This window comes from Giraffa tippelskirchi, chromosome 10, assembly GCF_054371585.1.
Source record: "Giraffa tippelskirchi isolate mGirTip1 chromosome 10, T2T-mGirTip1v1.2.pri, whole genome shotgun sequence".
Lineage (NCBI taxonomy): Eukaryota > Metazoa > Chordata > Mammalia > Artiodactyla > Giraffidae > Giraffa > Giraffa tippelskirchi.
Window position 1 is genome coordinate 144,461,247 of NC_137284.1, and position 27,218 is coordinate 144,488,464.

A 27,218-nucleotide genomic window follows, 5' to 3' on the forward strand; every position below is an offset into this window, starting at 1 on the left:
GAATGTGGGTAAAGATATGAGAAGAATCGCAGAGGTCCCCAGTGGGGCAACCCCTGGGACCCAAAACTCCTGACCACATATGCAGGGGTCTCAACTTCGGAAAATCCTATAGGCCTTGAAACGTCACTGACTTCCTTTCCACCATCCCAAAAGCTTCAAAATGTTCCAGTCTCACACACCAAATGCAATAACAGATAACCACAGGCTTCTTTTCTTTCTGTCATTGGATTTTATAGGGCCTTACTGAGAGAACACCTTAATTAAATGTAGTAGAATAATTATATGTAGAATAATTGATACTTAAGCAGTGATGGCTTGCAGGATATTGTGTTGTATTTTTTTAAAAAAACTAGGCAGAGTCCCCTCCTGTCTTTGCAGGAAGGAAATGCATCAACAGACATGAGTAACATAAGATCTGCGAATAAGGGCTGACATGAGTCAGTACACTTGGAGCTCAAGAAGTAGACCGTGAGCTTAGATAGAAGGTTTAAATAAGGATTCCTGGATTAAATAGACTTGAAATCTTTCTTCACAAAAAGCAATCTAGTGGCAGAGAGCCACTGGAGATGAAGGTTTGCAATGGTCCAAGAACGTCAGCATCTTGTCATTCTCATGCTGACCTTGCTGGTAATCCCAGCCATTTCAGAGACTTCAAAGAAAAGAAACAAATTCTTTTATACAGTGTTTTATCACACATGGCTCCACATTAAATATTACCTTTTATATATTCTATATATTTTTTATTTTATATATTGTGGGCTCATCATACATAATTTTAAGACAGCAAGTGGTAGTCTCTTGAGTTTCATTTAACTGCGTGTTCCATTTCAGAGCTCTGACTCACAAATCTGTGTGCTACGAATGAATGAATACATGAGTGAACAGCGGCCACAGGCATCTCTGAGCAGAGTGTTGGTTCTCTTTTATCTTTTAGGGCATTTGTTCATTTTCTTTGAGGTCATAAACAGCATGGATTTTGGAGTCAGACAACCAGAGTCCAAATCTAGCTTTGCTAATCACTGGATGATGACTTTCAGATATCTACTTATCTTTTGTAAGATCGTGGTTTCCTTATTTGCAAAATAGGATAATAACCCTTTAAGTGAAATAAGGTATTTGAAAGCAGTAAGCATAGCTCTCAATATATAGAATTAACTTTCTCTCCATCAGCACCCAAGATTCTTTGTTCTCTGGCATTTTAGAGACTAGTGTCACTGTCTCTCCTTTTTTACCTTACTAAAGGGAGAAGCTTCTAATCTGCCTACCTATCTACACAGCTATCTACTCACCTATCTATCCGTCCACCCCACTAATATTTAAATTATGTGATATTGCATAACTGCTGACAGCTTGAGTTCTGGAGTAACAAACACACTTGCTTTCAGATCTCACCTACTAACCCAAAGTGCTTGTGCCTGCTTGGTTGCTCAGTAATGCCTGACTCTTTGTGACCCCATGGACTGTAGCCTGCCAGGTTCCTGTGTCCATGGGATTTCCCAGGCAAGAATACTGGAGTGGGTTGCCATTTCCTTCTCCAGGGGAACTTCCCAATCCAGGGATCAAAACTGTGTCTCCTGCATTCAGATTCTTTACCAATGAGCCATATGGGAAGCTCTACTAACCCAAAGACCTTGTGCAATTTACTTAAGTCTCAGCCTCAGTGTTCTCATCTGTAAAATGGGATTCATTAGTTTCCATTCCTTAGAGAATCACTGTAAGGATTAAATGTCATTTAAATAAAGGATTTATCAGAGTTCCCAGCTCAAAAATCATTAGCTATTGCAAAGGTTGGGCTTCCCAGGTGGCTCAGTGGTAAAGAATTTACCTGCATTGCAGGACACACAGGTTCAAACCCTGAATCAGGAAGATCCCCCGGAGAAGGAAATGGTAACCCACTCCAGTATTCTTGCTGGGAAAATCCCATGGACAGAGGAGTCTGGCGGTCTACAGTCCAGAGGGTCACAAAAGAGTCACACACGACTTACTGACTAAAACAAACAATTGCAAAAGTTAGATTTTTCCCCCTTCCATTTCCTCTCCAGAAGCTTAAGTCTCCATAGTGGGCATGACCTGAATACCCATAACCTGAGATTTCTGCTTTTCAGTATTTCCTTAAAACTTGACATTGAAGCAAGGCACTCCCAGGGACTGAAAGCGTCTCTTTGTCATTTTACTGAGACAGCCACTCTCCTCACACAGCTCACAGTTCTTTTTTGGCTGTTCAGCTTCCTCTGTAGTCATTGAAATGGAAAACTCAGGATTTCTCCCCCGTAGGGTTTTGTCTTCCATTTTATCAGAATCTGACCAAGATCTCAGACTGTTTCTGGGCATCCACAAAAGAGTATTCAAACCTGCCCAGATGAGGAGAAGGACAAACTGCCAAGACTTCAGGGCTTGGAGGCTGAGTGCTAGGTCTGGGTTATCTTGTTGACCTAGGTTATCTTGTGGGCAGTGTCTGCTGCCTAGACTCCAGCATCACACAGCTTTGCCAGGACTCACTAACACCGTATTTTTCTACGTTGAAGGTAGAGTTTAAGTGACATCAAAGGGTCAGAAGGAATGTTAAGAGGGCCTGGGTCACTGTTTCAGTCCATACTTAATAGCACTGCCCTCCTTGATACACCCCCTGGATACATACTCTACTAACTAAGAATCTACATAGATGAGTTCCTCCAACATTCTAAGAGGCAGAAAACAAATACCTCCTTCTTTCTAGCTCTGAAATTCCCTTGCATACTCTATGTATGCTCAGTATGTGCTTGGAAAACACAAACATACATTCATACCTAAATGACAACCATTGAGCATCCTCAAATTTATTTTTATTATTATTATTAATTTTTATTATCTTATGCCATGGAAGAATAAAATAGTCTTATTATTTCTTTTCCTATTCCTCTTTCATCACAATTCACCCACACACTCACACTGCTCCTCCCCCATGCTCACACTGGCTCCTCACTCACCTGATAGAAAAAATAAAACCCATATGTGGGGTCTAGAATCTTTCTTTAAAGCAGACCATTTTAGTGTCAAGTTTAAAATGTGAACTATATTTTCTAACTATTCTATTCTGTTGTCTTCCTCTTAGAGTTTAATACCTGGCCCTGGCATTAATTAATATATGCTTATTTATAAGATTATGAGTACTTTTACTCCATCTACAACTTAAAGCTGTGGCTGCGAGAGATAAAGAAAGGGAAAAAATCTTCTGGAAGATGTTCAGGTATGGAAAGAAAATTACGACAGGAATCAGAAATACTGTAGAAAAAGATATGATGCTGGACATGAAACAGAGAAAAGGAAGTAACATTATGGGTTTTCCCCCCAAGTTTGCATCATCTGTTTTCTCTTGATTTTCTGATGTTAGTTTTGCAATTGAATTTTGTTCCTAACAGCAGTAGGCTTCCATAAACCAGCGCTCTGGCCTCTCTGGTCCTGCAGCTCACTGTCAACCTGCCGCACAGGAGACCTTGTTATTCCTCTTCAGAGGTCTGGGTGTGATGGCTATTCATCTCGCAGAGCAAGCTGGGCTTGAGGGAGCCCTCTGTGTTAGACCTTCTGGCCTGATTTTCCCCAGACTTCAAGTCAGCTCTGAGGTGAACTATATGTGCTGTGACTCTGTAGGGAGTATTGAAAAGTGTGCATTGTGTCCCATTCCGAGCATCCAAGCTAATGGACAGTTAAGGAAGTGACCCGACAGCTACTACTAGCCTCCCCTGCTATTGCCAGTACTGTGTGCATGCTCCAAGTGGTGCTGAATAACAACACAGGTGCAGCAAAACAAGCAAAGCAACCCTCCTCCACCACCCTCAGACCCTCCAAGCCCTCAGGTTAGTACCACTTATCAAACTGGCCCCAGGGCAGCCTTCGACCTGCTCACAGTTGACCAAGAATCAAAGAAATGCTTGCTTTGCAAGAAGACAATCCTTTAAACCAAATGTGATTAGAATTTCTGCTTGGCTTTAACAATTGATAAACAATTCTCTCTCTATACATGTATGTATATATGTATACATACACATATATTTTATTCCTATTCATATATCATGAATATATGAATAGGAATGAAATGACTATATATATGTATATATAGGCACCTCATATTTCATCATCTAAAAAGATAAGCTAATGTCTTTGTTTATATCCATGTGTTAAAGACAAAAGTCATATGTAATAATGATAATATTTCTCTTGTCATTAATAGTGCTTATCACTGATGTCAAGTTCTTAAATGACAGATAATAAAAGTATTTTACATGTGGATTTATAATTTCTCTATAACAATATTATTTTTGCAAGCTATTTACTAAAGTTTGAGCAACAGTTTTAATGAATGTCAGCATATGGTTTCCTCTCCTTGTCCAAACCCTATTTAATATTCGTTTCTCAGTTGAAATATACCCATAGCCCTTGGGATTCACACATATGGTTCCAGATTTAAATACATATAATCAATAAAAATAAGATATTGTTTAATGCTTCAGTCTTGAGTTAAGGTTCTATTCATAAATTTATTATTACAGGTTTTGCTTTACTTAAAACAGGTCATACATGACTAGGATAAATAAAACAGTATGTTTCATACCGGGCTCCCCAGGTGGCTCAGTGGTAGAAAAAATCCACCTGCCAATGCAGGAGACACAGGTTTGATCCCTGGGTTGAGAAGATCCCCTGGAGAAGGAAATGGCAACTCACTCCAGTATTCTTGCCTGGAAAATTCTACGGACAGAGAAGCCTGGAGGGCTGCAGCCCATGGGGTCACCAAGAGTGAGACATGACTTAGAAACAAAACAACAGCAGGTATTTAATAGCTAATTTTCAAAAATATATTGCATTACAAGTTACAGCATAAGAAGTTTAGACTTAGTAACTGAAATTGTAGGAGATAAGATTTGGCAGGTGTTTTTATCACTGTTCAGAAAAGAATTTAGTAGAAACTCAATAGGTCTTTCCTGATACTCTCCTCCCTAAACCATCCCCCCTTCCTTCGATAAACACAATCATTCTCCATCTAATTGCTCTTTATTATTTTCCTTAGAACTTACCACTAACTGAAATCGTGTCCATTTATTTGGTTCTTCATTTATTAGGATGGAATCAGTTCAGTTCAGTCGCTCAGTCATGTCCGACTCTTTGCAACCCCATGAATCGCAGCATGCCAGGCCTCCCTGTCCATCACCAACTCCCGGAGTCTACCCAAACCCATGTCCATCGAGTCAGTGATGCCATCCAACCATCTCATCCTCTGTCGTCCCCTTCTCCTCCCGCCCCCAATCCTACCCAGCATTAGGGTCTTTTCCAATGAGTCAACTCTTCGCATCAGGTGGCCAAAGTATTGGAGTTTCAGCTTCAACATCAGTCCTTCCAATGAACACCCAGGACTGATCTCCTTTAGGATGGACTGATTGGATCTCCTTGCAGTCCAAGGGACTCTCAAGAGTCTCCTCCAACACCACAGTTCAAAAGCATCCATTCTGTGGCGCTCAGCTTTCTTCACCGTCCAACTCTCACATCCATACATGACAACTGGAAAAACCATAGCCTTGACTAGACGGACCTTTGTTGACAGAGTAACATCTCTGCTTTTAAATATGCTATCTAGGTTGGTCATAACCTTCCTTCCATGGAGTAAGCGTCTTTTAATTTCATGGCTGCAATCACCATCAGCAGTGATTTTGGAGCCCAAAAAAATAAAGTCTGACACTGTTTCCACTGTTTCCTCATCTATTTCCCATGAAGTGATGGGACCAGATGCCATGATCTTAGTTTTCTGAATGTTGAGCTTTAAGCCAACTTTTTCACTCTCCTCTTTCACTTTCATCAAGAGGCTCTTTAGGTCTTCACTTTCTGCCATAAGGGTGGTGTCATCTGCATATCTGAAGTTATTGATATTTCTCCTAGCTATCTTGATTCTAGCTTGTGTTTCTTCCAGCCCAGCGTTTCTCATGATGTTCTCTGCATATATGTTAAATAAGCAGGGTGACAATATACAGCCTTGACGGACTCCTTTTCCTATTTGGAACCAGTCTGTTGTTCCATGTCCAGTTCTAACTGTTGCTTCCTGACCTGCATACAGGTTTCTCAAGAGACAGGTCAGATGGTCTGGTATTCCCATCTCTTTCAGAATTTTCCACAGTTTATTGTGATCCACACAGTCAAAGGCTTTGGCATAGTCAATAAAGCAAGATGGAATATCTCTTACCTTTTCACCCTTGTGTCGCTGTACAGTACAGTATACAGGCATCCTATAAATATTTGATGAGTGAATAAATGGGTGGATGTTTTCATCTATACTCTTTTAAAAATACAAAACATGTAATCTCATGTAGTTATAAATAGACAGATATATACAGACAGTCACTGCTTTACACAGAAATGTGAAACAATAAAAATGATCGTGTAAACTGAAACCATGGAAAGCAACCTTAATAATAATTAAGAACAATTATGATTGCTGCCTGAACTTCAAAAGTTTTTGCAAAATCATTAAAAACTCTTAGTATCAGATGTAAATGTATTGTGCATCATGCGTCCTTGCTCAGTCATGTCCAACTCTTTGTGAGCTCATGGACTGAAGTCCATCAGGCTCCTCTGTCCATGGGATTCTCCAAGCAAGAATATTGGAGTGGGTTGCCATCTCCTACAGCAGGGAATCTTCCCAACCCAAGGACTGAACCCATGTTCCCTCTGTTTCCTGCATCGGCAGGCAGATTCTTTACCACTGCACCACCTGGGAAGCCCCTGTAAATGCATAGGAAAATTTAAAAATATACGGAAGCTCATACTTACTTAGTACATAGTAACTTACAACATTAGAAATATTGAGATTTAAGTGTTTCTTTTTTTGGAAAAATATTTATCATGACTACTTTGAACAGCTTGCTTTCTTGTCACTGTGTAAATTACAATACATTGTGAGCATCTTTTCGATGCCTTGGCCAATTGTCATGGCTCTCTAGGTTTGGATTGGCCTCCAGCGTTTTATTCTTCATGCTTTCAGTATCTTAAAATATACTTGAGAATTCCATTAAAGTGAGTTTCTTGCCAGCATCAGTTCCTTGGGGACATCTTCATCTTCTTTGTTTTGTCTGTCTTCCTCATTTATATCGACAAGCTTGTCTCCACTAAGTGTCTTTGGCTGTGAATGCAGAGCTTCTCAACTGGCAGCAGTTTCAGCGTACCCACCTACGGATAGATATTTCTTCTCTAACTTCATTTATGTTTCATTTGAATTTCACTTCCAGTGTTAAATCACTTCTCACTTCTTGCCTGCACATTCATCTCTGTTGGCCAATTTCCTCTTTAAATCGTCTGTTTTTGAAAAATGTCATTGGTTTTATCCTGGGAGATAAGGAGGCAACAATACTCCAGACTTCACTGTCTGTGCATAAAATGAATTAGTGATGCAAAGGGACCACTGATGGGCAAGGGATGGAAGAAGTGATGTGACTCCTTACTGATTATAAAGCAAATCTGTTATTTATGGAGTGATTTGTGGACTGAGGGATTTCCTGGTGGCTCAGATGGTAAAGAGTCTGCCTGCAGTGTGGGAGACCCAGATTCGATCCCTGGGTCAGGAAGATCCCCTGGAGAAGGAAACGGCAACCCACTTCAGTATTCTTGTCTGGAAAATCCCATGGACGGAGGAGCCTGGCAGGCTACAGTCCATGGGGTCTCAAAGAGTCAGACATGACTGAGCAACTTCACTTTCTTTCTTTTTCTTTGTGGACTGAGAAGTTAGCAATTTAATTTGTACTTTATGCAATTACTTATAGTTATATACTAAAATTTGAACCATGTTGTCAGGGAACTGATGCTAATTAAACTGTAGTAACCAAACTTCTTGCACATTGGAACCATGCAAGGCTAAAACTGCCCATAATTGAAAATATTAATTCTCTGCCAAACTTTCATATAACTTCTAACTATCCCTATGTATAAGAGAAGCTACTTTAGAACCATGCAAAATCAGATTTTTTACTCTCAGAAGTCATCAATTAAAAATACAGAGATCATATTTTCCTTATTGCCCTTCTTTGAGCAATAGAGAACTGTAGACTTTTGGCCCCTGAACAGGTCAAAGAAAACAAGATGTTGTAATTGAACATTTTACATATTCACATTTATTAGCTGGGACCAGAAATGCATTAAGTCAGTGGTTTTCAAACCTCATCGTATGTTAGAATCACCAAAGGGTGATCAAAACACAGATTGCTGACCCCCATCTGAGCGTTTCTAATTTAACAGGTTTGGGGGGGTACCTGAGAATCCACCTCTCTCACGAGTTCCCAAGTGAAACGGATGCTGCAAATCAGGCACCACATATTAAGAACCACTGACTTTAGCACATTCAGAAGGGTGTTTGGTGAGGAGAGAGAGAAAAGAATCGGGAGACCAAAATTTGGCAAGAAGGCAGCCGCTGACTCAAAGTGCTTCAGGCATCTCAGAGATCTTTTTATTTTAGGCTTCTTGTTTTACAATTAAGGAAGTGGAAGCCTGCAAGATTCAAATTACTTAACTCAGAAACGAAGTTAACCAGTCTGGTCTAAAACCTAGAATCTATCTCCAATAATTTCTGGAAGACTGCTAGCACCATAATAGACCTTATTCTCAACAACTGTAAGGTGAACTTATTACACACACGCGCGCACACACACATAGAATTTCTCAAACTTTGCTTAATATGAAATGGCCTGGTTAAAAATTAATATTCCCAAGCCCTCACCTAAAAGTTCTGATTTCAGAGGTGGAGAATGCAACCCCAGGAGATCCAAACGCAAGTGAACTGTTCTTTAGGAAACTGCTCTAGAATATTGCAAGCCAATGTTTTAAAGCACAATCTATACACAGGAAAGAATAGAATGCTGACTTTCCTTTGCATTTTTTTTCACAAAATACTTTTACAGACTGTGAAAACTCCTCAAAATATCCTATGAGGTGGATGGGGCACCTCCTTGGAGAACTCTTGGTCAAGTCTCCACTCTCCAAGTTTCCTTTTCACTCATAAGGAGTGAAGTTATTAAAACTGATCTCATACGATTGCTCTGAGGACAGAATGAGATAAAATATATGAAAGCAATTCATGAATGGAAAAATATTACATGGAAGTTAGTTGCTAGCTTCATTATAGAGAAGCCTAAATTGGATATGATTTCGTTTAATATCAAGTGGAGAATCTGCAGATAAAAGATTCTTAATGTATTCCAGTAGGCTGCCCCTGGCAGAAGCTTACTTATTTGTCAAAGGAACCAGAAGAGGTAAAACCTCCATAAAAGTCATAAGATTTCACTCTCACAGGTTCCCAATTACCGTGAACAGAAGCTGGAGACTAAGTCCTAATCTGTAACAATAAAAACATATAATATATCCTAGGCACAATAGTTTTCTTAGAAAACTGGTTAAACTCTGTCCCCAGGACATTTCCTGCCTCTTCTGACTCTCACATGAATTAGGGATTGGAAACCAGACAGTTTTGACTTCCTGAGCTTTCTTTGCTTTTGGCAAAGCTGGAAGAATAATTTTTAAGGAAAGAAAATGAAAATGATCCATTTACCTTGACTCTGCCCTCACTCTGAAGGAGGATCCTGGAGCTGGAGAAAGAAAATACCAGAGAGGGAGGGGAGTCTTCCTTCCCCGCAGAGCATTGAACATAAGACACGTTCTCCTTTTGAGGGCTCAGCACTTGGGTTTCTCCACATATTTTAATCAATATTCACTGAGCCATAACAATCTGGCATCCACGGTCACTCTGGTGTTGTGTTTCATGAATAACTACTTTTTCCACTGAGTGCAGAAGAAATGACTCTGTACATGGCTGGCAGAAGATCATTCCTTCGAGCAAAGCAAAATCAGCAGTTTCAAGGGAAATGCGGGCATCTCAGTGTGGTGATCAGTGCACATCTAAAATGTAAACTCAAATTACAGAAGCCAACTCACAGGCCAACTGATCTCTTTTGGAAGATGTGGCTTCAGACCACTCCACATGCATGTGGAATGCCTAGACCTGATTACAGAGTTCTCCTGAAAGCCAATGCATCCCAGGAAACCTTATGAGATGGAGCAAAATAATAACGTGTATTCCCCAGAAAATAAAACTGTTAACATGACCTTGCCTCATTTTGGCAGAAGCATGTTTCAAAATCTCCTGGGGAGGAAGGTACAGGACTGAGTCTGGGAATTTGAGTTCAGCTAGGAGCCTGGTCTCCACTACCCAAGTGCTGCAAGCCTAAGGCTCCTTCTCATGAAATGGCCTCCGAGATGGTGAAGATGCTCATGAAGGTCAGAGACCTGAGAAGCCTGGATCCAGCTCATGTCCCATTCTGAGGATAATCCATCTTTCCACAATTTATCCAAGTCCAAGACACTCCACCTCCTCTCCTTTATCAGCTCTTTCTTTAGGTTTCTTCCATGAGTGGGACTGGAATTCTTTCAAACTGATCAACATCTCATTTTTCACTCCCCCTTCACACCCATCCTAACATCTAGACTTCCATCCTAATATCAGATAGCTTCTATTTTCCTTCATAGTGTCTCCAGAAAGAATTCTTCCTAAGTACCCACTAATGTGAAGGCATCAGAAATCCATTCGTTTATTCATGCTTACAGACATTTGGCATCATGCAAAGCATTGGGCTAAGAGCTCTGTAGTTAAGTAGGGGAGAAACAGCTATTTAAAATAACTGCTATATAAAAATGAAGTCAGGATTCACACTAGTGTCCCTACCAGGAACTCCCACATTTTCAGTCTTTAAATACAAGTCAGGAGACATTTCCTCCTGGAAGCCTGCCATGAATCCACTCCCAAATGAATCAGGTATCTCTCTTATGGGCTTTCAAGAGTGCTTATCTAGATCATTGCACTGACACTGCACCCATTAGCCATTGACGTGCCTGCTCTCCAGCTAGACTGTGAGCTTTAAAGACACGGTCGGATTCATCTCTGTACTAGAAAGTCCTTAACATAGAGCGCAGTAGACTGTGTTCATTGAATATTTCTGAAAGAATGAATGAATGGATAAAAACTATCAAGAAAAATCTTAGAAAGTTGTGAAACAGAAAAAGGAATGAATAACTTTAACTAGAGGAATGAAGACAATTTTCATGGAAGATATGGTATTTAAGCAAAGCACCAAAGTGTGAACAGGATTTCCAGAATTTGAAAAAGATCAAGGGCTTGGGAGGAGGGGTGGTACACAGAGGATTACTTTTTAAAACCCAATGGATTCTCCCTACCTCTAATCTGTTACTTCTCTAATCTTTCCTATACTCTAGCAAAGTTTCTCCTTGCTTGTGCAGAACCTCCAAAGATGCCTTACTATTTAACGGGATAAAGTTCAAGCAGATCAGCTTGCACCTCAAGGGTCTTGCTATTGTTATCCAAAACTTTTTTCCTAATCCTCACTTTCACTCCTTGGTCACCCATTGTCTGCCCACATCCAGCCCTTCTACTCTCTGTCCCCAAATATCTTACTTTTGATCATCTCTTTGCTACTCCTCTCTCTCCAGCCCTCACCTGGAATGCCTTCCTCATGCCTTCCTGCCATGGACAGTACCACTCTGTCTTTCAAAACCCTACCTCCTTCATGTAGCCTCCCTTTTCCATGCCAGATCAGAGTACCTTCTTCTAGACAACCTGATAACCACTCTTCTACCATTTAACCATTGTGTGGTTTTCTGATTTTAAGCCTGCTTTGTCCCTCTTTGGAAGACCAAATAAGGTACCTACAAGCTAGGATAACGGACAGTGGCTTTTGTAACATGCACAGTGTTTCAGATGACTATTCTATTGATGAAAAATTCTTGATAACTGAAACACTCTTCTAAGGATGTATGACAAGTCTTTAGGTAGACCAGCTACCAGCAGATAGGGGTGCTTTTCCTAGATACAAGATTGAATTTAATGAGAAGAAGTAAATTATCTGTTATCAGTGTGTCTATATTATGAAATCACTAACTCTGCCTATGCAATGAAAAAAAACTTGCTACTTTCCTCCTTCATTGATAGAAGTATAGTTATAGTTACTTTTTACCTCTTCCATAAAGCCAAAGTAATACTTTTTTTAACTGTGTAACTAGCCCTTTAAGATAGGTGCATCCTTTTCACCGTTTTCACTCTTGCCCTTATCATTGTGGGGCTCCTTCACGCTTTTCAGCTTCCAGGCTTTGCCCCTCATCAAACCACATCAATACGAGTCTCAAACCTTAATCATAAAAGACATCTTAAGGGAGAGAGGCTCAATACTTTATGAAAAGAAGTGACTGTATCACACACAACGAGCTGCAGGGCATGGAGAATCCATCACCTAACCTTTCCCAGCCTCTATCCTTCTGTGCCCCACTGTTGGATTTCCAAGCTTGGCAGTGAATGCTTTCCAATGGGAAATTGTAGCAGGATTTTTTTTCCCATCCTTTGGTCCCTATTGTATGTTCAGCTGCACTGAAGCTAGCTGCTAATCAAAGCCAGAGCCTCTCATACACAAACAAACACGGCATTGTGGCCTCCCCTGGGGCTGGAACACAGCAATCCAGCAAACAATTTGGTCAGGTGATAGCAGCCTGGAGGAACAGACAGCGCATCACCCAGACACCCTCCAGTCTCCTCTCCTCCCATGGCCTTCCTCAGTATAAGCCAACTGAACCACCAGGCCAGGCAAACCAATGCTTGAGAAAGCAGTGGCAAATAAAATAGTATACAATCAAGGAGATCTGGTCTGACAACAGGATTCTTTTTCCAGAAAGAGTATATTCTCTTGATTGTAGTGAGGTAGAAATAAAATACAAAGCATGAAAACATATTCCTGGACACAGGAAAGGGGAAGAAGGAAGGGATTGAGTCAAAATATCTTCAGATACTCACTGAGCCCTTGTCATAGAACAGCAGGTGTAGGCAGAAGAGTCTAATGTTTAGGAGCTTTGCGTTTAGATATAGTTGATGTATAATCTCCATTCTACTTCTTGAACTTCCTTGATGGTCCAGTGGTTAAGATTCTGAGCTTCCGAAGCAGAGGATGTGGGTTCAATCCTAAGATTGAAGACTAAGATCTCACATGCCACATGATACAGTAAAAAAAAAAAAAAGAATTATGTTCTCAGTTCTATCTCTTACTAGCTTGTTACCTTGAACGAGTTACTTAACCATTCAGGGACTCAGTTGCTATTGTTAGTAATGTTGGTGAATTGCGCTCAGAAAAGAAAAAGGAGAAGTGCTAAGAAAAGAAAGCAAAGTCTCCAGCTTCTAGCAGTAGCTGGTGATAGGGGATGAAGGCTCCTCCTCCCTGGCCCTGGCATTTCCTAGGATCAGAGCCTCAGATGCACCTGACTTGACTTACTGTCTGAACTTGACTTACTGCCATTGTCCCCAGAGCACACCCAGGGAAACTCAGGATGCCCAAGGCCAGCATGAAGCGTGGACACAGCTGTCTTCATACCACGACAGGCGTGGGGCTCTGAGTGCCTGCACAATGATTAGGAAAACATCCCTGAGTGTGAAAGATGGAGCAGAAAAGCTAGAGAGGTCAAAGAAAATGAATGCTCATGTCACAATTTTTGGTCAAGGCAGCCAGTTAATATTAAATGTCACCAGGGTCAGTGAAGGTAGTGCAGGAGAACGAGGAAAAGGGGTAGAAACTATGTGAAAGATTGTCTTAATTCTATGCAACGATAAACACGAATTGAGTACCTACTACTCAATTTGCCATTTGCTATTTGGTTAGTGGTAAAGTGAAAGAACTATAAACAACTGTCTAGAGGTACAGGACAGAACAAAGAGGTTCAGCAAGAAGACACAGGACCACTGAAACTTAGAATTAATACAGTGACTTCCTTTAAATACCAAGGGTAGACAATCCAAAATGATTTAATGGTTGAAGCATCTTCATATAGAAACCTACAAATGGAAATAAAATCAGCTAGATGCTATCTTGAGGAATCTTATAAGATCTGTAGATTTACTTCAGGAAACACCAGTCAGTATTTTCATGTCTTATCTTTTTCTAGGATGTATCTTCAGTGTTCCTCAATTGCACGTGGCGCTCCTCGTTGGGTATTTCCACATCCTCATTTCAGTAAAAGTCAAATTAGTTGAATAAGCCACAGTCCCATAACTTCTCCATTTCTACCCTCTGGGAGAACTTTTTTTTTTTTTTTTCACTTGCTCCTTAAAGCTTTCCTAACTGTCCTGCGCTCAACCGTTATATTTCTCACCTCTTAAAATTCAGAGGTTCCTGGCCTCCCATCAGGAACTGAGATCTCACTGCAGCATTTGGAGTCATAGTAGATACAAATACATTGTAGATACAAATACCTAAGGCTGATCTTCCTCACCAAAGAAACATTAAAATCACCTTAAGGAGAGTGGTCACACCTTCCTCTGTTCCATAGTTGTTCAAGTTCCGATAGATGATGATAAACCTGGCCATACCTTGATATGCACTTGGAAATTAGATAAGGAAAGAGTCAATTTGAAATGAGAAGACAAGGAAACAATATGTACTCTTCAAAATAAAAATAAGCAGTTTTTAACAGAAATGCCCAAGTCTAAACTTTTTTTTTTTTTCTGATTTCAACAAAGATACTTAACATTACATATTAGAGCTGGTGAGTAGAAGTCAGAGTAGAAAGCTAATCCAGGAAGCTAACTGGGCCAGGAGGGTTGCTGTTGTGCCCATGAAAGGGAGCCTCTGGGACTTTCCCTTGATCTCCTTTCATGATCCCCCTAGAAGAGTGGGGAAGATATGAATGGAAACAATGGGTAGAGGGTATAAGCCTTATGGACAAGTTGATTCCAGCAACCAGCTTGTCTGGCTCACAGCCCAGCATCCAAGATTGCTCATGTCCAATAAAGGCAGGAGCTCTTCACTTGAACAACTGATACTGTTTTGTCTGCAAATAATTCCTCTGAGAGGAACAAGGAGGGGACAGACTTGCCCCTGTCCTGGAATGACTTCGTGGCATTACTATACCAAGAGGCATGCAGAGCTTAGGAGATTTAGAAAGCAAACAAGACAAATCCACTGGGGAGAAATCTCCCAACGAACCCCACCAAAGGACCCCAAGAGAGTTCATGCAGAGTGGAGGAAAGAGTTGGTGGGAATCCCAATACTGGCATAGACAATAAAAGCATTTAACTTTCACCCCTTCCTAGTGTCTCTGTGAGATCTGAAGCTCCTCTACCCAAGCATCAGGCTTCTATCAGGTTTTTGGATGTTTTCCCTAAGGTCTTAGTTCAAGTCCACTTCTATTTCTTTTGTATCCTTGGTTCTGCTGCCTTTGAAGTTAAATGCTCCCATTTTAACCTCTTGCAAGAGAAATCACTGGGTGACATATTAGAAACCCATAGTTATCTTGCCTTTAGGAAATGTGGATTGAGTTAGAGAGAAGTTGGTAGAAATCCACCTCTACCTGCTTATTCCTGCTAAATTGCTTTTGATCTGTTTCTCCAATCCAAATTCATTTATGACAGCATTGAAGTACATCTTCCAATCCCCAGATATTATGTATCAGAGGGCAAACTCTGCGATCCCTAACCATCAGACCCAAACTGCTGTTTTCACAGGCTAGAAATCATTTCAGGCTCAAGTTGGTGGGAATCCCAATACTGGCACAAACAATAAAAGCATTTAACTTTCGTCCCCTCCTCTATAAACAAGAGTGTGGTTGACAAACCCAAGTGTGATCTGACTCACTTTAAACTAAAGCCAATCTGTACACTAGTCATTCCAAATAATAATGGAGCAAATAAATAACTCCCCAAAGAGTGCCAAGCCCTGGGGGGACGTGCCTCAGAGAGGTCAGCTGCCCCTGTAAGCAGTGTATCAGGCCCACTCATCTTAGCCCAGAGCACCTCAGAAGATCTTCAGGCTCCTGGGACCTGCTAAGGTGTTAAGATTGAACCTGGGTGGAATCAGGCAGCTGTGGCTTCCCTGAGGAGACGTTTACCCCTGGATAGTATCTGGAAGGGTCTGCAAGGTTAAGAATGAAAGCTAATGTTTACTCAGCTTGACCTTTAACTGGCACACACTAAGGTCCACAGGATTATTTGTTCCCATCTAAACACCCATCCTTTGCCGGGAGAAAGATTTTTTGCTTGCTTCATGGGAGGATGGTTGGTTGTTTGCATTTTTCTATTTCCAACTTTTTAATGAGAGTCCATGATATTAATTTACTAAGCTTTTTATGATTCAAATTTCTGATGTCAAGCTAAATAAATTGAATTTCCATCTTAATTGGACCACTTAGTAGAAACAAATGCACAGGGTAATGTGTGTAAAGCCATAAGAATATAGGATATGTTGATTACAACGTTGACCTAAAAAGCAGGACAATTATTTGCACAACTATTTTCAGAAGTTAAATCAGGAAAACTATAAAAGTGTATTAGAGTGTTAATAATGATATCCATTTTGAGCAGAATTATAAGTCATTTTTTTCCTTCTTCATAACTTTAAAGATTTGAAAATCCTGTAGCTTGGACACATTGTTCTAGAATGAGAAAAAATAATGTGTTTCTTCAGGTATATATTTGTGTTTTCCTAATAACAAACACAGTAACAAAAAAACACATTATTTTTCACATCATTAAAATTAATCAATCTTTTTACAAGTTTGAATTGCATTGAGCTGAATTTAAGGTTCTGCATTTTTCCAGAGGCCTTGAATTGAATAGTTGAACATATATTGTAATCAAGAAAAGAGGATGGGAAGAAAGGCTTTATTTTATTGTTTCAAAATGTAAGTACCTCCACCAGTTAAAATAACTTAATAAACTCTCTGCTTTCTTTCATGTAGCAGCTTCAGACTTCCTCATTTGATCATCTTGGACCATAGCTCATATTTAAAGAAATACATTGTACACAGAAGGCAACATTTTTTTATAGAAAAAAATTTTTTTAAAGAACTAAATTGGCCCTCATATAAGATTCTCCAAAGCAGCAGGATATTTTTTTAAGCCAAAGATCCAACTCTTGGCTTAACATGGACACCCCATCTGGTCGGTTGGCAGATGCCCAGTGGAAGCCTTCTGATGTTCTAATGCTCAGAGACGAAGGCCACTGTACGCTAAAACTTTAGAGACGATTCTCTGCTGTCAAGGGCAATAATCCCTCAGCCAGGTTAGAAGACGCCATATTATTCTCAAATGAGGAAGGCCATTGCGGAAACATTATTTTAAAGTTTTATGTGGTCTCCATTCATTTTATCCTGAGTAAAGAAGAGTTTCTCTGTTAGCTAAAATTGGGACCAAGACACGTTCCTTACTGATTAAATCTGGACTCTGAGACAAAAATCTTTGGCTCCTTCCCTGGGCAGCCCAGTGTCTCCTGGGAAACCACACAGATGGATGCTCCCTGTTCTACTTCCCTTATGGTATGGAAGGGGACCTCCAAGAGAGAAACAATGTTCAAACCTTCAAGAAGAGAATACTGTAGGATGCAGAAAGCCTATTACATTACTTCCTTCTCATACTAAGAATGGAATTTCCTAAACACTTCTTGCCAGCTTCTAAGGTAAATGAAAATGGCAGTATTTGGCTCACTTACACCCTCGCGGGAAAAGCTCCAGCAGAGTACCCGTAGGAAGCCCAAGATCACACCTGACAAAGGGCCTTGTATTCCTAAGGGGCTTCAGTCAAGTCAATGGCAATTCGGATGGTGACTGCCAATTTCCTCTGCAAATGATCCAACATTATAAATATTGTTTGGATGTGAAGATACAGGCGTGATCAGCTTTCGCACTAGAAGGACGTGTTATTGCCAGTGACCCTCACTGTGTGTACTAAACTGTGGACATCATGATTAGAGAGTTCTGATTCCTCTTCTAGTCTTCCAAGTTTATGGAACTAAACACTATTGGCTGGTCACTCAACATGAGGTCCCCAGGCCAGCAGCTGCTATCATCAGGGAGTTCGTCTGAAAGGCAGCTTCTGAGAGTCAGCCAGAGACCTACTGGACCAGAATCTGCATTTTAACAAGATCTCTAGGTGACTGATATGCATATGAAAGTGTGAGGAGCACATCTATAGTATAAACAAACTGCTGCTAATCCACCACAAAAACTTAAATTTACTGAGAATAACTGATTGGAATTTTTGGTATGCATCTTGTACAACTCTGAGGAAGCACTCTAACATAATATTTAGTAAAACAATTCATAGCCATTTTAGTTAAACCTTTTTTAGACTTGTCTATTCTCTTTTTTTTTCACTCTGACTCAAATTTCCTTTTCTTCACACCTGTCACACATCTTGCCTCCTACTCACTTCATCTGATCAAACTTACCTTCTGACGTCTTAGGCAGTCTCTAGGTCCTGAGAAAATGATCGTGATGCGCAGTAGAATTGGGGAAAGAGACAGACAGAACTGGCCCTATTGATTTTATTAACAGAAGCTCATGTTTCGAATAACAGTTTACAGTTTATAAACGTTGCATGGACACAACTGACCTTTACCACCAGCCCATGAGGAAGGCAAAGCGTATAGCATCACCATCCTCATCATCGCCATCTTACAGCTAGAAACCCTAAGGTTCCAGGACCTACAGGACATAATCAGCACCAGGCAGAACTGCAATGAGATAAATGCAGGCTCGTGATTCAAACCTGGACTCCTTCCTCCGAGCTGGTGGCTCCATGAGAGCAGCAGGGCCAGGGAGGACATGGCTGTGGGCATCACAGTGCCAGCAATGAAGTGGCTGCACCTTGGATAAGAAGTGTCCAGTGTGCAAAATGCTCTCCTGCACACTATAGGGGGCCTTCCCAAGTGGTGCAATGGTAAAGAATCAGCATACAAATGCAGGAGATGCAAGAGACTCGGGTTTGATCCCTGGGTTGGGAAGATCCCCTAGAGTAGGAAATAGCAACCCACTCCAGTATTCTTGCCTGGAAAATTCCACGGACAGAGGAGCCTGGTGGGTTACAGTCCATGGGGTTGCAAAGACTTGGACACAACTGAGCATGCACACAGACACTAAAGGAAAGGCCAGGGTCAACAGTCTGATTTGAGGACCTCATGTGTCAGATTCCCTGGGGCCTGGAGCATGATCACATGTCCCATGTGTTTCTTTTCAGAAGGGGTTTTGGATCCACATTTAGAATAATTTGAGAGTATAGAAGGCGGGAGCATTGCAAAAGCAGAAAGTCTCAACTTTGTGAGACATAGACTAGGTTTCTGTTTGTCTGTTTGTGTCTCATGCCAGCTGGACATGAGAAATAAAAGCAGTGGAGGGGGGAGGGCGGGAAGAGCAAGGGTGGGCTTTCATGGGGAGGGCTGCACCCCCATAATCAGCATTTCCATTATCTCGTCAAATACTCCATAGCAGTCAGACTCTGGGTCCACTCCTTCACACTCATTTTCTGGATTAATAGTCATGTCAGTCCTGGGAGATACATATCATTGCCTCATCTTAGGAATAAGGAAATTGAAGCAAGAAAGTTCACAATATTTGCTAATGGTCACACAGCTAGTAAGAAGTGTAGCTGTGGTTTACCTTGATTTCTTTCATCTTAGAGCTCAAATAATGGAGCGTTACAGCGGATGTTTCTAACATATCACCTGCATTCAGGTGGCCTGTCACATTTCCAGGTTCTTTGACTCCACCCCTCAAATCAGAATCTCTGGAGATGGGCCCCAGGCATCTGGCTGCTAAAACATGACTCTAGTCATTCTGATAAACACTGAGGACCGAAATCACTACCCTGGGTGATCTGGCCATTCACTGCATAGACACTGGAGATTAGGTTTGATGTGAGAGGCAACTGAGAGAGAAAATTAACTAGCCAAAGGAAGAGACGGCATTATATTATAAAGGAGAAAAAATATCCAAACTAGGAATTTTAAGATCTTATAAGAACTCCGATTCGCATATGGGGTCATCTTAACCTCTTTAAACTTGTATCCTTATCAATTAAAAACAAAAGTCCTGCTCAGCCTACCTAGGTAGAATTGTTAAGAAAATATGATGAGAAAATACACGTTACTAGTTCTGAAAAGCAAAAGCCTATAGCCACACTGAAATTATGATGAAAATAATGTTCCAAGTGCTCAGTCTTAAGGCTTCAAATAATACAGTTTGTTAAAGAAGAGGTAAGGTTTCTGTCTCCATTATGGAAGTGAGTCAGAGCCATACAAGGTCAAAGGCCTTAAAATGAACAAGGTGAAGTATGATAAGGAAGACACTCCACAGAATTGGCAGACCTATACGTTTGCAACAGTGGAGGTGAGGGGAAGAGAGGAGAGTCATCTTCTAGAGGTTCAAGGTTGAGAATGAGGTACTTGGATTTAAACAGGAAATTGGTACCAGGTGATATTTATAGGGATTGAGTACAGAAGACAGTCAAGGTCATTGGAGCATGAGGAAGAGCAGAGAGAATGGTATTCAGAGTTATTAGCTTACTTTTTCACTCATTCATCAGACATTTATCAGGCGTTTCAATGGTCCCACTCTAGGGTTCTAGAGATGAATGAGAGTGTCCAAGACTTCAAGGGGTGAACAGGGTGGGTGGAGTGGAGCTGGTGGTAAAATGGAGCTGATAGTAAAAGGAAGTAATCCTAAGAGGTAAATGATGTGCTTTTCCAACGTTAACACTGCTGGGAAAGGAGGAACTGAAGTCTCCGGAGGGACTGAGAAGAAAATAGGAGGGAAAATTAGAGCGCCACCTAGAGGGAGGATTTGCCTGGGAAAACCCACTCTTGGAGGCTTTAATTTCAGACTGATTCAGTTTCACCCAAATTCCACACTGAAGTTGGAGGACTTGCTGTCTTTCTCTCCATGTTTGTCTATAATTTCACTGAAGGACAGTCATCTCATATCTCAGTATAAAAAGTAGAAGTGGGAGTAAAAGCTGAGAGTTACAGAATGCTATGTACAGAATGCTATGTGTGCCTTAAAATGATGTTTTTGGTTCTTATTCAGCACAATTCTTGGAATTAAGAGCCCGAGTGTCAGTTACTATTGACTTACTTCATTCAAGATTAATACATAACAATAGATTTTTTTTAACTATGAACTTTAAGAATCTTAAGAATTCTGGTTTTAGGAAACTCATTATGATGATGTTTTTATTTGAAATTTCACTTTATCTGAATCTACTACAAAGAAATGACTCCAAAATAAAGCAGTGTAGAAGAAATTTAATGATTTCTCAAAATACCTTGAGCATGAACCATTCACTGTATTCCCTGACTACTTTTAAGAAATAGGGATTTGTGGTGAGTGTGATCTACATAATCAAATCTGCAGTGTTACCCTAATTATAATGCCCTCTGATAACATTACATTATAGTTGGCCTTCTAAACCACAGGAGTCATAACTTGTCATTTACCAAACGCTAAAATAGGGAGGAACAAAGGGCTTGCTATGTTTGACAATCTAGAAAGATCGTATGACACCTGGAAAACTATGCCACATAAAAGATTGGCAAGAAGTGCATGGAAAAATGGCCCAGTGGATGGAAACTTGAAATGGACATAAACATCAAGAATGGAGAACAGCTTTCCAACACGAGGCCGTGGCCCAAATTCCACTCAAGCCAATTGACTCGATAGAAAAAAGCAGGCCCAGCTCATAGAGAGAAGCTCCATATCTGAATATTATTTTACCCCATGTGTGACATGGACCTGAGTCAAGAGGAAACAAAAGCTCTCTGATTATTCATTAGAACTATAGCCAAAAGAGACAACATCACTCACCCTTAGCAACGCTCCACTCAGCATCCAACTAAGGGAACAAGGGCAATGCTTAAAGGTGAGCATCTCTTCACACTGGACTGACCTGTACTCAGCTTGGTCCTTGATCACCCTGGGTGGTCTTGGTTTGGGCATTACCTTTGAAGGGGAGTCAAGGACAGTTCCCCTTTTTACTATGTCATCATATTAAAAAGTGCATTTGGAGAACTGGAATTCATAATCAGAATTCGCACTACTGACCCTCAATCCACTATTAACTCATATACCATTTTGAACAAGCCAACAAAACTCAGTCTCCTGAAAACATTTTGAAGAGTAATAAAATACCACATGGCAAATAAGAATATGATCAGAATTCACGTGAGAATGTCATTTAAATTTGAAAGCAAGGGTATCTTCAAAAGGAAAAAATATTTAAACTCAAAATATTTAATTTCTAAGATTGATTTTATTGATAAAAGCAATTAAATTATTTAAGGACCTTATTTCTCTCAAGTTATTTCCAATGCTCAGGTTCTGTGAAAATCCAAACCAGGCCACAAGGTTTTCTAAAGTAAAAACATCAAAAATGTTCATTTTAAAATGTGGGTTCTCGGACATGTTGGTATATGTGAAGACTAAGGTATACGTGGAAATTTTCAATAAATTAGTAAATTTACTATTCCCAACATCATGAAAAGAAGTCTAGAAACCCACAGAATTGTGTTATAAATATAATATACTCTAAATATTTTTAAATGTGACTATTCTCATTCTATATAAGACCCCATTGAAAAGTCAGATAATAAAAAGTCACATATTAACTGAGTTTCTTTTCTCTCACAGCTCTAGCTTTGAAAATAGAATACACTTGTACCAACAAGCAAACAACAGGAACACAGCAGCTAACACGTTAAGTATGGCTTCAGGTGGGTGTTCCTTATAGAGGCTTTTCACTAAATGAGGAAAAAAATGTCCTAAAAGAGGCCTCAGAAGAGGAGGAGAAGAAAGATCAACTTCTACTGATTTAAAGTACAATTAGAGAATTCAAAGCACCAAAGTTTCTTAAAGCACAAAATAATAGGGTTTTTTTTTAAAATGAAATAATTGTTTAAAAGTCATCCTCTAATTTAAATGAGAAAGTACAAATATTGCTCCTCTGAAATAACTCATGTCCCAAAGGGAGGAAAAAAGAAAATATCCACTCTAGTTGTCTTTGAATTTAACTGGACTATAAATTTTCTTAATGATTTGGTCTTTAGAATGCCTAATTTATTTAAAAATAAAACCATAAAGAAGATGGAAAATAGAAGCTTTATTTTCTATGCTGAGAGACACCTCTTTTGTCTCACTCCCATTACCTTCCAATATTTCAAATATCAGTTTATCCCCAGATGCTCAAGAAGCTAAAATGGGCTTTACCGTTTCATCAACTCCACATTTGCCTGAAATCATGAAATTGCTTCATTATGTTTTTAGTTTAAAAGCTTTCTTGATAGTTCCTGGATCTCCTCCCAGGTCCTTTCCTCCAACACACACACACACACACACACACACACACACACACATCTCCTTTCTCAAGCTGTTAAAGCAAAATGCCTAAATAACCCTCAAAAGGAAAGATGCCAAATGCCAAAAGCCAAAAGACCGGGATTTAATTTTTCTCAAAGTGTTCATTCTCCCCAGTCATTGCCACCCCTCCCCCGATGTGCCACTCCTATTTTTTCAGTGTATCCCCCAAACTTATAAAGCAGCTGTTAACAGAGGTAAGGGTGAGTTAACAAGAGTATAAGTAAACTCAGTGTGTGCTATGTTAAAGAAAAAAGGGTGCTTGCGTGTGTGTGTGTGTGTGTGTGTGTGTGTGTGTGTGTGTGTGTGTTGAAGAGAAAGGAAGTTTTGTTTTACGTAGTAAGTAGGGAAGGGAAGGGGTAGAATACATTTCACTCTTTTAAAATATTTAACTTATTAGACGCCATCAACTCAAAAACTAAGAATCTAGCCAATTAGCAATAAATGTACCCTAGCTTTATGTGGGGGAAATTAAAAAGTTCAAGTGTCTCTGTACAGGACAATTATTAAAATTATTCAAATGAGAAGTGGGATGCAAGGTGTGCCTTTTAAACTTTGGACAGAACCATTTCTAGAAGCATTCCTGGGCTGGCAGGCAGGACAAGGAGTGTCCAGATGCTCTGCGAGGGATGCGCAATGTAGCTGGCACTGGGAGGAACCAGCTCCCACTTGGTACCTAGAAATGCCAGCTGAGACGCATCAGCTGGCAAGCCCTGGGGCCATCCGGGAAGCTGAGGAAGGATGGGAAAAATGAGCCTGCTTGCTCAGGCTGTCTTACTTTCTCTCTCTTCTCTACCCAACCACAGACACACCTACTAGCTCAGGTTCTACAAAGGGCAAAGCCTCTGCACGTTTTCCATCCAGCTGGAAGCCGGAACCCAGTCCGCTGTACATCCCGTAACATTACAAAAGCTTACACTCTTCCCAGGGGTCCCTAACTATCTGACCTGACTCCCCCAAAGTAAGCCTCTGGAGCACATCAGTGTTGAAAGCAGCTCCACGAGCCAAGACACCAGCAGCCTCTCTCCCACTCTTACCAGCATCACGCGCTGGCGCCCAGAAATGTGTCCACCTCTGGAGGAATCGCGCGTTCGCTTTGACTTACTTGGAGTCGCAAACGAGCAGTGAGCGCTCAGGATGCCTTTGTTGATCCGGGAGAGGTTTTCTGCCCTGAGTCCAGGTACCCAAGTCGCCGGTGCTTGCGGCGGCCGCTGCTCTCTGCCTCCCTCACGCCCGGTGACTCCCTGCTGTCTTTCTTCTCCTCTCTCCACTTCGGCTTTTCCTCTGCTCTGCGGCTCCCTTGGCGGGATTTTTGGACTAGAAGGCGGGGAACCCGATCCTGCCTCGGACTGGCGCACGCCCTGCCGGGGAGGGGACGGAAGGGAAATGGAGAATGGGAGGGATGCGAGGAGCGGGCAGGGAGAGGACGCGGCTGGGGAGGAGCGGAGTGCGCCGTTCCCTCGAGAGCTGATTGGGAAGCTGCTTCTTAAAAGCGAGATTCTCCCGGGGACCGTCTCGGCCCCCACCCCCGGCGCAAACACGAGAATGTGAACCCAGAGGCCGGGGGATGAAAGACTTGTTTCGTTTTTAGCAGGGACAGATGCAATATCCCTTTGCCAAACTTTGCGCGGGACCTCTTCTGCAGGTGGGTGCGTACCCCAGTTTACCAAGTAGCAGATCTGAAATGGACAGTTGAGGGTATCTTAAGCTACAGTTTGGACCCCCGGCGATTTTTGTAGTTGCTATTGAGGGTGAGAAAGCACAGTCTTCAGAACCAAGCTCTCCTTTGTCACTCCACCCGCAACGTCCTTCCCCCTCTCTCCCAAACCTCTGCACAGCATCAATCGCTCCAGCGGTCAGTCCCATCCCACCTGCGCGTCAGTAAATGTGCAAAGGACTTTTTTGCGCTTGTCACAAAGAATGACAGATGTCTGAAAGTTCCAATTAAATGCCACTTTCCTTTAGGGGGCTCTTTCTTTTTCTGGCTTCCTTGGTGCCTTTAGTGACCTACTTAATGACATATCTTTGACACTCAAGAGTTTAGGGACTTAATCCAAGTGGCTCCAACTCCGAGGTTTGCACAACTCAGAGGCTGGGCTTCCGTCTTTCTGGAATTTCCATTTTCTTCGAATGAGGACAGAAATTAAGGTAATGTACCTAGGGTTATTTGAGTAACACATAAATGAGTATTTGTGATAGAGATGAGAGGAAAGTGTTGTGTGAAATGATTAAGTATTAAGCATATGTACCCAAGCACTATCAAAAAGGTGATTCTCCTCCGCCCAGCCGATCTTTTCTCTTTCTCTGGCTTCTTTTACTTCCTTTCCACTTATTGTTAGATAGCGCCCACCCCAAATGTAGTTGCAAAACATACTTCCCTTCCCTTTCCCGTAGTTCTTAAGTAACTTCCTTTTAATTCAATTTAAGAGATAGCTATTAAATGCCTCATATAACTCTTAAAATTTACATGAATCAACCTAAACCCCAAAAGGCATTGTTTTGTGGGAAGTAACTCTTAGAGTCTTAGAGACTTTGATGGCTACATGGACAAATGTACCATGGAGGGGCTGGGTGGGGACAAAGAGTCGTTTCTACAAGCAGTGCTTTGAATCAGTCAATCCATTTTTTTTTCAAAAGCACAAGCATCAGAAATTCACCTACACACCTCCAGTCTATCCCTATAGCCGAATTCTCCATACACCTGACACACACCTTCTTCAAATGAAACAAACAAATAAGGAGCTGTATTCCTTCCATATACAAACTTCAGGTTGCCTGTGTCCCTTTTGTGATCCCATTTATCCAATGAAGTAAAGCAATATTTGTTTTAATCTGATTTTACCTGTATAAATTGTGGAGGAATGCATATTATCGCTTATGATTATTTTTCCCAGACCCTTTACTGAAAGAGATTTCTCTATATTCACTCTCACTTCATAGGGGTGAAATTTCCAGGCCATTAAACAAGGAATTATCCATTTTTTGGTGGTGGTGGTTTAGTTGCTTAGGTGCTAAGTTGTGTCTGACTCTTTTGCGACCCCATAGACTGTAGCCCACCAGGATCCTCTGTCTATGGGACTTCCCAGGCAAGAATACTGGAGTGAGTTGCCATTTCCTTCACCAGGGGATCTTCCCAACCCAGGGATCGAACCCATGTCTCCTGCATTGGTAGGTGGATTCTTTACCGCTGAGCCACCAGGGATGCCTTCTTAAACACTATCTTAACATCTACAAATGTAACATGTTGCAGTTATTATGATGCTTCTCTATAGGGAATCCATAAAATAAGCATGAGATCCCCCTGATTTCTATTCTATGCATGTGTTATATCAAAAAATAACCCTTTATTCAAATAGGAACTTATGAAAATTATTTTCATCAGTGGTTCTCAACCAGGAGCTATTTTGCCATTAAGTGAACATTTGGCGATGACTGGAGACGTTGTTGTTGGCACAGCCTAGGGGAGGGAGTTTTACTGTGCCCAGTGAGCAGAGGCCAGGGATGCTGCTAAACATGGTACAATGCACAGGACAGCACCCCCACCACAAAGAATTATTTGGCCTGAAATGTTAATAGAGCTGAGATTAAGAAACCCTAACAGACATTATTAAAGTTCGTTTTTATTTTTATTTTTTCATTTAAAAATTTTGTACCTATTTTTACTTTTTTATTGTAGTAAAATATACAGTGATTTTTAAGTGTACAGTTCAGTGACATTATACACACACATTGTCCTGCGACCAGCACCACCAGGCTTCCTAGGCTCTTAATGAGAGATTATAATGGCTGGATGGGACCATAATAGCCATTTTTAGCCATTGTATTTTTAAAATATAAACGAAGATGAGAAAGAGGGTTTTTTTTTCTTTTTTTTTTAAGAAATAGAAATCTACAAGGTTTAGATTAGTCAACCCAGCATGTACACCAAAGTTGAAGAAGAGGCACTCTTTAACACACTCTGAAATATGCTACTTCAAATTGAAACTTCT

At 40.9% G+C, this 27,218-nt stretch overlaps 1 protein-coding gene across 4 annotated transcripts in view; it reads right to left on the minus strand.

Moving 5' to 3' along the window:
• The window catches only part of PTN (pleiotrophin), a 105,839-nt gene extending 81,317 nt beyond the window's left edge, over window positions 1-24,522 (minus strand). For 2 of the 4 annotated variants that reach the window (XM_081533083.1, XM_081533082.1), the window contains exon 1: window positions 24,335-24,522. Coding sequence is in view for 2 of the 4 variants with exons in the window: in XM_081533081.1 (XP_081389207.1) it covers window positions 9,557-9,654 (98 nt within the window). In the remaining 2 variants the exon portion in view is untranslated. Of the gene's footprint in view, window positions 1-9,556; window positions 9,662-24,334 lie in introns of those variants that run through there. The other 2 variants (XM_081533081.1, XM_081533080.1) reach the window with 2 other exon arrangements.
• Window positions 24,523-27,218: the final 2,696 nt, after the last annotated feature.